This window comes from Ursus americanus, chromosome 30, assembly GCF_024610735.1.
Source record: "Ursus americanus isolate L20-20 chromosome 30, mUrsAme1.1.p, whole genome shotgun sequence".
Lineage (NCBI taxonomy): Eukaryota > Metazoa > Chordata > Mammalia > Carnivora > Ursidae > Ursus > Ursus americanus.
The window spans coordinates 25293556-25306213 of record NC_142156.1 but is presented as its reverse complement, the minus strand read 5'-3'; the positions used below and the strand labels follow the sequence as shown (position 1 = coordinate 25306213).

General features: G+C 45.5%; 1 protein-coding gene across 5 annotated transcripts in view; it reads left to right on the top strand.

Moving 5' to 3' along the window:
* Positions 1-12658, top strand: part of CHFR (checkpoint with forkhead and ring finger domains) — a 28595-nt gene that overhangs the window by 2067 nt on the left and 13870 nt on the right. For 3 of the 5 annotated variants that reach the window (XR_015722361.1, XR_006782991.2, XM_045815654.2), the window contains exons 3-6: positions 5556-5665; positions 6547-6606; positions 6756-6965; positions 10768-10935. Coding sequence is in view for 3 of the 5 variants with exons in the window: in XM_045815654.2 (XP_045671610.1) it covers positions 5556-5665; positions 6547-6606; positions 6756-6965; positions 10768-10935 (548 nt within the window). In the remaining 2 variants the exon portion in view is untranslated. Of the gene's footprint in view, positions 1-2753; positions 2854-5555; positions 5666-6546; positions 6607-6755; positions 6966-10767; positions 10936-12658 lie in introns of all 5 variants that reach the window. The other 2 variants (XM_045815656.2, XM_045815655.2) reach the window with 2 other exon arrangements.

The window sequence follows — 12658 nt, the reverse complement described above, 5'->3', positions numbered from 1 at the left end:
TGTTCTTGGGTAGGTTTTGTTTTTGTTTTGGTAGTCTTAAATCTCAATATCAAGTTAATTTTTTTTACGACTGTGAATGTATTTACCTGTCATTAGAAACTTTTGAAAAATGCATTAGTTGTCTTTAATTGACGTAATAGGAATTTGGTGAAGAGCAGAAGCCCTGTGTTTCCAACCTGGCACTACCACATAACTTGCTTTAGGCTGAGGACTTAACTTTCCACACCTTTGTACCTACTTCGTAGACTCACTGAAGAATGTTGAGGTCTTACCTGTGAAATGCTTGAAAGGAGCCTGGCTAAGAGTTAGCACTTAATGTTTGGTATTGTTATTATAACACAGTATTATAACAGCATTTTGCATGTTAATACAAGAAGCAAAACCAGAGTGTTGAGTTAATCTTAGTGGAATTCCTTTTGGTGAATGTATTAACTTTTCCAGAAAACCAGAAGTTGCTGCGTTTGTGGGCTCAGGCTGCTGTAACACAATGCCACCTACCTGGAAGCTTAAGCAACCGAAATTTATTTTTCACAGTTCTTAAGTCTGAGAAATCCAAGATTAAGGTGCTAGTGGATTTGTTTCTTGGTGAGAGCCCTCTTCTGGATTGCGGACAGCTGCCTTGCTAGTCTTCCGCATGCTAGACAAAAGATTTGGCGTCTCTTCCTCTTCTTCTAAGGGCACCAGCCCTATCAGATTAGGGCCCCACCCTAATGATCTCACTTTACGTTTATTGCCTCCTCACAAGCCATGTCTATAGTCACATTGGGGTTCAGGCCTTTAACATAGGAATTTTGGGAAGACACATACCATAAGAGTTATAGAACTTGGTTATATTTATTTTAAAACAGTAACGTGTTCTGTATATAAGGCATTATTTCGAGGAGAAAGGGAGAGCTGAGTTGATATGTGTGGGGAGGGAGATGGAAGATCTCACCTTCCCAAGAGCTTCCCATGCTTGGGGCGTGACAGAAATGCGCACCAGCCTTGGGAGAAATTTAACCAACTGAAGGATAAGCAGGGCAAATGCCAAGAATAGAACTTAGCACAGAGTATCTTGGATCCAAATTAGAATGCTGATGTTGTGGTGTGGAGAAGCTTGTTAAAAACCCATCCCAGTGTCACGGTGACTAGTGCTGGGTTGGGGGCTTCCAGCAGACTATCCTGTTGGTTATACTCTGTGCTGGGAAGATCATGAACACAGGTGAAGTTTGCCTTGGATAAATGTAGCAAAGCACTTCCCATAATGTATAATGTGGAAGTAAGGGTTCTAATATTTCAGGTTTATGAGATACAGTTCACATATGGTAAAATTCACCCCTTACGGGTGTTCAGTGAGTTTTGAGAAATGGAATCACCACTGCCATTAAGAGACAGAACATTTGCATCACCCTAGAGAGTTCCCTAGTGGTCCTTTGGATCAGCCACCTCCTCTCAATCCCAGCTCTGGCAGCTATCCATCTAACTTCTATCCCTATCATTCTGCCTTTTCCAGAATCCCATGTAAGTGGATGGCACAGTGTTCCACCACAGTCTGTGTATGGCTTCTCTCCTTTGACATAATCCTTTTGAAATTCATTTCAGGCTGTTGTGTGTGTCAGTAATTCATTTCCCTCCCTTTGTGTAGTTTCCATGCACAGTCTAGAGTCCGGCACAGGGCTTGAACTCGCAATCCTGAGATCAAGACCTGAGCTGATACCAGGAGTTGGACATGTAACCGATCAAGCCACCCCAGCACCCCAGTAATGTGCTCCTTTTTGTGGCTATGTAGTATTCCAATGTTTGGGTGTACTGCAGTTTGTTTTTTAATTCACCAGTTGACGGACACTTGTATTGCTTCCCATGTTTGGGCATTAAAAACAAAGCTATAAACCTCAGTAGCTATAGTATAAACTTACTATAAGCAAATTAGTGATTAGATAGTAAAAAGCTCTTGAAAGTTTTTATTCTTTTGATTTAAGGAGAGAACAAAGTATTTGAGGATTTCCCCCTTGCATTTACTGAGGGTGTAATGATCGTATTTCACTGTAGACACATCCCCCTTCTGTTTGAAATTTCCTCAAACATGTACTTGTGTCTGTAATTTTCTTAGTCGTGTTTTCTATGACTCTTGGTTATTGCTTCAATTTTGTGATGATTTATGAAACCTTAGATTACATGGTGAAGAAATTAAGGACTGAGTTAAGTAAGATACTGAAGAATTACCTAACTAAGCCCCTTAGTTTTTTTTTAAACTTCTGTTTTTATCAGGCTAGCTGTGTATATGTGCATATAGTGAAATAGTCACCGAGAAGCTCTGGTGTAGAGCCAGAGCTGTTGATGGGGTGGGTATCCTTTAGGTAACGGGGAATCACAAAGGTTCAAGACACAGTCACTCTCCCTTTGCTTTGGATTAGTATTTAAATGCTTTTTAAAAAATTGCTTCCTATTGGGGCACCTGGGTGGCTCAGGCGGCTAAGCGTCTGTTGATTTTGGCTCAGGTCACGATCTTGGTTCTGGGATCAAGCCCCGCATTGGCCTCTGAGCTCAGCTGTGAGTCTGCTTGAGACTCTGTCTCTCCCTCTGTCTCTTACCCACTCTCTCAAATAAATAAATAAATGCTTTTAAAAATTGCTTCCTATCTTACTTGAGGTGTTGTCTCCTACAGTGTGTACGACATAGGTCCTGATTTTCAACCACATGCTTTGATAAGCAAAGGGCAGTATTGTGTGCAGTCCCCGTGGTCATATCCAATGTGTACCCTTTCACTGTTTTAGGTTGTGACCTTTCATTCCCCGGCAATAAACTGGTCTCTGGAGATCACTGTAAAATTATAGTGGATGAAAAATCTGGTCAGGTGTCGCTGGAAGATACCAGGTAAGCTCTTTCTGAACTTTTCTTTTTAAAGATTTTTTGTTTTTGTTTTTATGTAATCTCCAAACCCAACATGGGGCTCCAACTCACAACCCTGATATCAAGAGTCACCGATGTTCCTCTGACTGAAACAGCCAGGCACCCCTCTTTCTGAACTTTTCTGTTTTCTCTTGAAGCAATTGACTACAGAGAAGAAACAAGGGCTTGTTTTCTATGACACGGTAGTTGACTAGGCTGTCAAGTTATTAGAAAATAAATTTTTTGGTTTCCAGTAACAGTTTGGTGTCTGACCCTTCTTGAATGTATTCAAATTCATACTTAAAAGGCAGTGGTAACCTGTTCGAGTTAGACTTCTTTCCTCCAAGTCAAAAAAATCTTTTCTTTTAAAAAAATTGTATACAGCATAAGTAGTGCATACAAGTGAAAAGTGTTCCCAAATCCCACGCACCGGTTAGAAATACATATGTATTTATTTTGTATTAAAGAGGTTTTGCTCGATACGTTATGTCTGCTTTTTTCACTTTCATTTATGGAGCGCTATGTGTCAGTGCATCTAGATTCATCTTGTCTTTTTCATTACGATTATGTAATTATCTGTCAGTTCCTTTACTGATGGAGATTCATTATTTTGACTTTTTCTTATTATAAATGACACTGCAATTATTTTCTTTGAAAACCCTTTGCATTCATATCTGATTATTTTCTTGGGATAAATGTATAGGAAGGGATGCTGTGCCAGAATGTGCCTATTTTAAACCTGGTACAAGAGGCAGATGGCCTTCCAGCAGTATGTTGAGAGTATGCCTTTTCCACCAGATGAATTTTTGGTTTTGTAAAGGTCCAGTGCTATGAGATTGGTTACTCAAGCTGTAGGGATCGAAGACTAGGAATTAGTTTATTAGGAAGAACTGATGGTCCTTTCCCCTCTTCTAGTAGGTAGCAGGTTCAGGTCTTTATTTCTCAGCCTGACCTCATGCACAATGATGTAGCCGTGGTTCTGGAGCTGTCCTGTGCCAGGGCCTGGCTTTCCAATACTGGCCATGTGACGGTTTTAGCTTCCTGTGGCCCTTGTAACAAGTTACTACAAACTTAGTGGCTTGAAGTAACACAGAGCTATGATCTTATAATGTCAGAGGTGCAAAGTCTAACTCAGGTCTCACTGGACTAAAATCAAGGTGCTGGCAGGGCTGTTTCCTTTTGGAGGCTCTAGGAGAGAATCCGTTCCCTGCCTTTTCCAGCTTCTAGAGGCCATCACGTTCCTTGGCTGAGGTGGCTGGAGGGGAGAGGGTGTTCCAGGCAGAAGGAACTGCAGGTGCTGAGGCCCAGAGGCACAAGCAGGCTCTGCGTGCTCAGAGTGAGTGGTGAGTGCAAAGCCGGGCAGTAGACTGCCGCATGAAGGCTCTGGTGTCCACAATAGGGAGTTTGGACCTCAGCCTGAGAACAGTGAGAAGTGATCAAGGGGGTTTAAGTAGAAGAGTAAAATCAGATTTTTTGGTTAGAAAGAGCATGAGAGTAGATTGTGAGAACCCTGGCGGCTCAGACCCTGGCTGTAGTGGGTAGCACCACCAGCTTTTGTAAGTGAAGTCTCACTGGGACACAGCCACAGCTCCTTGATTGGGGCCTGTCTGTGGCTGCTTTCCTGTGACAGAGGCAGAGCTGAGTAGTTGGGGCAGAGACTGTGTGATTATACAGCCTGAACTGTTTGCTTTCTGGCCCTTTACAGAACACCAAAGTAGTGGGCATCTGCTCAGATGTAAAAATCAGGCCTCTGCACCACTGGAGGCCTTAGGAGTGAAGCCGTAGAGTTAAGCTTGGGTGGTTGGAATGCCTGCAATTGGGTTGGTTTGCTTGCTGGCTGAGTTTTGTTCTTGTCTTGTACACTGTTCCCCCTGTGGTGTGCGCTTCGTCCACTTATGATTTTCTGTCAGGTCTCTACTCGGGAGTCCCTCCTCGGGGAAGTGCTGTTCCATCCTGTCCCATCTGGCTTAGGCTCCTGTCTGTCCCCTCAGCAGCCTGTCCCTCTTCCACCTGTGCTCCCTGATTGACTGGAGTGACCTCCCAACTGAGAGACCATGCCACCTTCCAGTCCATAGCCTGGCATTTATTTGCTTCTGTTCAGAACCTGTCTCTCTCTTTCTCTCTCTTTTTTTTAAGTAGGCTCCACTCCCTGTGTGGAGCCCAATGTGGGGCTTGAACTCACGATCAAGACCTGAGCCGAGGTAGAAGTCGGATGCTTAGCCGACTGAGCCACGCAGGCGCCCCTTGGAACCTGTTTCTTTAAGAGGTGTCAGTGCTGATTTCAGGAATGAGCTGACCCGGTTGAAATCCTGGAGGGAGGAGTAGATCTGTGGACAGAGCGGAATGCAGAAGTGGGAGAGAAGCTGGAAATCAGAGCTGCTGGTAGAAGTCCAGGGGTCCACCAGGAGGCAGATGGAGGAGAATGTGGCGTGGGGAAAAGCAGACATGTTGATGGCATTGGTTGCTGGTTTGACTGTCAGTAAGGGGGCAACAGGCAAGCTTTTTCTCAGAATTATAGTGTGGCACTTGCATATATGGCTCCTTAAATATTTACATTGTTTTTACGAGCATTTTATCATTTTCAAAGCAGTAATATTAAATTGTTTTCCTAGTGGTGGTAGAAAAAGTAAATTTTAACTCCCATGTTATTTTAAGTAGGATAAATTGCAATTTTGTTGTCTCTACAGCACCAATGGAACAGTAATTAACAAGCTGAAGGTTGTTAAGAAGCAGACTTGCCCTTTGCAGACGGGAGATGTCATCTACTTGGTGTACAGGAAGAATGAGCCAGAACACAGTAAGAGAGAGGGAGTGGACAGGGTGGACACGGGTGGTTCGTGGCGGGGAGGTCCTGCTGCAGCTGGGAAGCGTCATTGAAAGGAAGTCTGCTGAAGCAATTATTTCCCTTAGGAATGTTAGCGTTAGCTACAGTTTCTTTGTTTTTGATGTAGATTCTTGGTGGGAGTCATGTCTGTTGAGGAATGGGGGTGTTGACATTGAGGTCTGAGTCCCAGCCATTCTTCAGAAATCTCATGGTCACGAGCTGTGCATCTCAAAAGGGCCAGGAGAAGTGAACAGGGATGGGCTAGGTGACTGAGCAGAGGAAACATGAGTTGTGGAAAGTAAGACCTAGAATAGGGGCTGGAGGCCAGTGGTCGCTCTGCTTTTGGAGACCTTACAGGAGACGACAGATGTCTGATTGGATCCCATTCGGGATCTTCCAGATCTGAGTATCTGTGTTTGGGGAAAAAGAATGATACAGGACAGGGACAGTTGAGGGAGTTCTTCGAAAGTTACCCCCGAACTGGGAGAGGGAGGAAATACTCTCAGGTTAATGTCAGCATAGTCGAAGCCAGCCCCTGGCCACATGGCAGGGTCTTGTGTCTGCTCCTTCTGGTAGTTTGAAGTGACAAGCACAGCACAGATTCATCACTTCGCCTTCCCTAGTCTGCCTCCTAGATCCCGACATTTTTTCCTGAGTCTTATTTATTTTAAAGTTTGTTAAGATATTTTGGGTCACTTGTTTTGAAATCCCTTAAACTGGTTAATGTTGTTACTAGCTGGTAAGTCAACGTAGTCAACAAGGACAAAGGGACTGAAGTGACAGGAAACGAAGAGGGAAGTGAGTTCTGGCTGGTGCATGGAGACTCTGTTCTGATTTGGTTGATTTCCTTTTAGACGTGGCATACCTCTATGAATCATTAAATGAAAAGCAAGGCATCACACAAGACTCCTTTGGTAAGTGAGAGCGTAACAAAGTGGATGCGTAGTAAGGGCTATTGATTCTTACCAGGAAAGCCTTTCATCTGCTGGAATGTCTTGCCTGGAGTAGTGGTGCTCCAGCTGAACCCTGATCGTATGCTTTTCTGCTCCTTTTGTGCTTGCAGAAGCTAATAAAGAGAATGTGTTCCACGTGACCAAAGATACCTCAGGTGCAGGGCAAGGTGACGACCCCCAGGTCCTGCCGTCATCGCCCACCACTCAGGCGTGCTTTGAGGAACCACAGCCATCGACGTCGACATCGGACCTCTTCCCCACGGCTTCTACCTCTTCCATGGAGCCCGCCTCTGCAGGGCAAGCGCCTTCCTCCAGCTCTGGTGAGACGGGAATCTCGGGGTGGTAGCTGCATTGCTTTCTGGTCACTAACATAAGCCACTGAGGAAGTCAGAGGTGGCATCAGGCATCAGGCTCTCAGTAGCAAGGTTGCCGAGGTAGCAGATGATGTCTTGTTCCACCTGTAGTAGCAATGCTGAAAGTCGGAGACTGTGGTACCATGGTCGCTCTTGTAGTTCTAGTGGGATGTCTTTCACATACCATAGCGATCACCCGGCTGGAGTGTACACTTCAGTGGGTCTTACTGTATTTATAGTGCTGTGCATTCATCACCACTGTGCAATTCCAGAACATTTCCATCACCCCAAAAAGAGACCCCATACTCATCAGCAGCAACCACTAACCTGCTTTCTGTCTCTCTGGATTTGCCTCTTCTGGACATTTCAGCCAAGTCGAATCATGTACTCCGTGGCCTTTTGTGTCTGCTGCTTTCACTGAGCATAATGTTTTCAAGATTCACCCAGAGTAACATGTTATTTTTTTATTTTTAATGATTTTATTTATTTATTTGAGAGAGAGAGAGCACGCACACAAGCCAGGGGGAGCGGCAGAGGGAGAAGCAGACTCCCCGCTGAGCAGGGAGCCCGACTTGGGGCTCCATCCCAGGACCCCGGGATCATGACCTGAGCTGAAGGCAGACGCTTCACTGACTAAGCCACCCGGGTGCCCCTCCCTCTCTCATTTTTAACATTGTAGTGCACGGAGACCCTCTTAAATCTCAGGGTGTGTTTGTGAATAATGGAAATCCTGGCTCCCAGAACAGAGTCTGGAGACTCGCAGCCTAGCCCTGGCTCACCAGCTCAAGATGTCAGCAGACACTTTCTGTCCATTGCATGTTGCCTCTTTGTCTTCTTCTTTTTTTTTTTTTTTTTTTTTAAGATTTTATTTATTTGACAGAGATAGAGACAGCCAGTGAGACAGGGAACACAAGCAGGGGGAGTGGGAGAGGAAGAAGCAGGCTCACAGCAGAGGAGCCTGATGTGGGGCTCGATCCAGTAAAGCCGGGATCACGCCCTGAACCGAAGGCAGAGGCCCAACCGCTGTGCCACCCAGGCACCCCTCTTTGTCTTCTTTTAATCTTGTGGTTGCAAGAAGGCTGCCAGCACTCTACCTGCTGCAGCCACATTCAGAGGCAGAAACCAGCAAAGTCTTTGTAAAAAGAGCTCTATTGTGGGCTCAGCAGTAGCAAAGGAATTGTTTCCAGAAGACTCCTCCATCCCCTTGGCCAACCTGGCTGTCCTGCTAGAAGATAGTCCTTATGTTTGTATCTGTTCTCGTGGGATTTAGGAAAGGGGAGGCAGTAAACACAGGGGCTCAGTATGCTTCCTCGAGACCCGAACCCGCCTTTCTCCCACACTGTTTGAACCTGTTTCCATTTTTGCGAACTTGGGTTTTACTTGGCATCTCCATCTCTCCTGTTTGTTGTCCTCATTAAGGCTTCGTAGCACCCACCACCTTCCTTACCCAGAGCCTCCTTTGCCCAGCCTAACTCAGCAGCGGCAGCGAGCTCCACACAACACACCCCACTCTTTTCCCAGATATGTGGCACCCCATGTGAACAGTAACATTCTGATGTGCTATTTTAGGGCATCCATGAAAGGGCCTCGTAGGTACTTACTGGGCAAGCTTAGTTACAAAAAAGGCTGCGGATAGTGAGTACCATCTGAGTCTCGCCCACCACCTCCAAGAGAAGACCAGCAGCATAGACCAAACCAGTGACCACAAGAGCCCCTGCAGCCTGTCTCCTGCTACTCCTGAACTGTAGTCCCTGTTTCGCAGAGGCCTTTGACTTACCTGTTTTAGCATCATCACCTCAAGTGAACAGAAAAGGCGATCACACTACCTAGATGAAAACATGCCCGAGACTGAAAATTTACCCAGATGCTTGGGGTTCTTCAGGTTCTGTAGGCTCATGTGCCCTCGAGAGGGTCACCTGGGGCCCTTAAACCGCAGAGACACGGCACAGTTAGGGCCTGTGCTGCCCCGCTGCTGGCTCCACCCACCTGAGGGCTCACCCTTGTGCTGGCAGTCCCAAGAGGAGGAGAAGTGACATTCAGTGACCTTGAGTGTGGTCCGAGGGCGTGTTGAGTATGAGCACAGATAAGATGGAAAGTTGTGGGCATTCTGGATTGCGTGCTACTCTCCACCTATCTGCCTATATAAAAATATGCTTTGTCTCTAGTGCCAAGCTGTGTGTTTTGTAGTTATTTTAGTAGTTTTTCAGCATGAAAGCATAAAACAGCTGTGGCCTATAAGGAAAACCTACTTCAGCAGTAGAAATTTTTTCTATTCCATCTATATACATGGTACGGTGTATAATATGAGTGGTTAGGTTTTGGTAGTTTTTTTGATAATGTTCTAATTTCATTAAAGGAAACCACAATGAAGTATCACCTCACACCTATTAGAATGGCCAGCATCAGAAAGACAAGGGATAACAGGTGTTGGTGAAGATGTGGAGAAAGGGGAACCCTCTTACACTGTTGGTGGGAGTGCAAGCTGATGCAGCTGCTCTGGAAAACAGTGTGGAGGGTCCTCAAACAGTGAATCACCATTAGATCCAGTAATCTCACTTCTGGGTATATATCCAGAGGAAGTAAAATCACTCTCTCGTAGAGATGTCTGCACCCCCATGTTCCTGCAGCCTTATTCGCAAAGGCCAAGACACGGAAACAACCTAAGTGTCCAATGATGGGTGAATGGATAAAGAGAATGTGGTGTGTGTGTGTGTATACATACTGTTGTTAATTTTACTATAAAAGGGCAACGCATTTATATATTGTGCAATTAAAAAATAAAATCATAAACAGAAAAAATTTTGCTGTAAGCAAATTGTTCAGATGGAAAGCTTAGCTCCAGTTGTGTAAAGTTGGGAAAATTTTTCTGTGTATCTATCTAAGGGTATACATACTAAGAAAATAACCAGCTTGCTGAGTGTGAGGTTGGGTGCCAGGTGCTTTTGTAAGTTCTAAGTAAATCCTCACCGTGGGTCTGCTGGAGAAGTACCATCATCATGATCTTCATTCTGCGGTGAGAAGCTTGACTCAGCACGGGGGGCCCTCCTGTAGTGAGAGTGGGAGCCAGGAGCCAGCCCTTGAAGCTTTCTCTTTTCTTCCCTTGGGGTATAAGCACATTTGCTCCCCAAACAATTCTAACCTTTTTCCTTTGGCGGCCGTAGGGCAGTTTCTTTCTTTTTCAAAATGACAGTGCTTACCACTAAGTAATTGTAGTATAGTATTATAAACTAGGTCTTTAGATAAAGGTTATTAGAAAGTCTCCTTACCTTTCTGCAGAGCTCATTTAAGTTGATGACTCTGGCTTCTTGCTTATGCAGATCAGTACTTTCCCTGTGAGTTACTCCTGCTCCTTTCCCTTTATCACCTCACCATCCGTATCATCTGTCTAGCCTTCGTGTCCTTGCCTGTTGCATCCCTGTTCGGGGAGGCTGCTGTGTGTGCCTCTGTGCTGGTTACAGCATGGTGAGTGTGCCTCTGTGTTGATTACAAATGGTGAGTGTCCGGCAATGCTTAGCATGTGGATTGGCCCCAGGTTAGACTGAACGTCCCAGGGCTGACCCCCGTGAATGTGCTCCAGCTCCACCTAGCACAGCAGTGGGCACAAATGCATTTCAGAAGTGTTGGTGAGTATTTCTAGTGAGTGTATGTTATTGAGAACACAGCATCTTGGATTACCTAGACCTGACTTGAATCTGTGATGTTTGACCTGCCATGCTTTCTTCTTCTGGGGCAGATGAATCAGAACCTGTCTTGTGTGTCCCTCTCACAGGCTCCAGAGATGCAGGCGTCCCCCCGAAAGAGTGTGGTCCATCTGTGGCAGGTGATGAAATCCCCACCTTTCCTTCAGCTCTCCCAGACAGAGAGGGAGCATCCTTTTCTCTGTCAGAACCCCGGGATCAGGAGGATTTGGAGCCCATCAGGAAGAGAATGAAAGGAGGTCAGAGTCTCGGGGTTCTGTGTGTCTCTGGCCCTTGTGAGAGTGCCTGGGGCCCCAGCAAGGTGGTTTGAGCTGCTCCTGGTGGGGCCTCCCCTTCTGCAGAAGTATGAGGATGTGTCTCAGGCAGACATCTGTGGTGCCTCAGCTTTTTTGGAATGGAAATCTGAGCTTTTTCTTTCCTTTTGATATCATCAGGATTGAGCTGTGTTTACTGTCAGGTTATGCTCATGGTCTGGACGCAGAGCATTCCGAGTTGCAGTTCTGTCCTGATTTGACAATCATTTTTTAAGAACGTGTTGTCTTTGGGGGTGCCTGGCTGGCTCAGTCGGAGGAGACTCTGAATCTTGATCTAGGAGTCTTGGGTTCCAGCCCCATGTTGGGTGTAGAGCTTACTAAAAAATAAATAAGCTCAAAAAAAAAATACGTTGTCTTTATTTTTTTTTATTTTATTTTTTTAAAGATTTTATTTATTTATTTGACAGAGAGAGAGACAGCCAGCGAGAGAGGGAACACAAGCAGGGGGAGTGGGAGAGGAAGAAGCAGGCTCATAGCAGAGGAGCCTGATGTGGGGCTCGATCCCATAATGCCGGGATCACGCCCTGAGCCAAAGGCAGCCGCTTAACCGCTGTGCCACCCAGGCGCCCCAATACGTTGTCTTTAAGTGATAGTTTTAACCTTCTCATAAAGGTAAGTTAGAGGAAAATCTGCACGTAAAAAGACTAAAAAATATTTGGGAATATGTAAGTGGGACAATGGCTGTGCTGTAGGCCTGAGAGCAGCCTGAGGATTGGAGCAGTGAGACCAAGAGGCTCTGGGAGGGAGGGCCTCGGGGAAGGAGACTAGAATATTGGGTGTGTTGGATGGAAAATTGAATTCACTGGCTTGGGGAGGGCGTGGAAGGAATTGGCAACAGTACATAAAATAAGCAAGTATAAAAACGAGGCCATTTTGGGGGGCACCTGGGTGGCTCAGTTGGTTAAGCGTCTGCTTTTGGCTCAGGTCGTGATCCCGGGGTCCTGGGATCGAGTCCCAGTTAGGCTACTTCTTCAGCAGGGAGCCTGCTTCTCCTTCTCCCTCTGCTCCTCCCGCCCCCCACTCAAATAAATAAATAAAATCTTTTAAAAATAAAGAAATAAAGATGAGACCATTTTTTACTCCAGCACAAATGAAAAATTTTATAGGGAAGAAAACTTAATTACAGTATACTCTTTGGCTCAGCAGTGCGTATTTACCTAAGCATAATAAGGAAATACGATACGGGAACCAGTAATCGTGTGATAATAATAGTGCGAGTACTGTGCAGGGGGCAGAACCCCTCTCTACCTCGATAGATGTCAGGAGATGGCGTCTGAAATCGATGAACGTAAACACGCATTACGGTTCAGAAATGCGGAGTCCAGACCAGCAGACGTGGCTAAAACACAGAGGTCACTCACTCACAGGAGCTTAGGCCGCGGCAGAAGGCTGCTGCTTTTGTGTTCTTTTTAATGTTTGACTTTGTAAATGTGTGCAAGTATTTCTTTAATTAAAAATAAAAATCTGTGGTTAGCAGCACAGGAACACTCTAGAACACCAGCAGAAGAAAACATTCACAGCTCCTGGTAACGTCGGAGAGTGTGCTTTCCAGTGTGTACACAAGTCACGTTTTTTGTTTAAAGAAGAATGACATTACACACATACTGTGCCACAATGGCCTTTATCTTTTAAGCATGTGTCCTCAGTG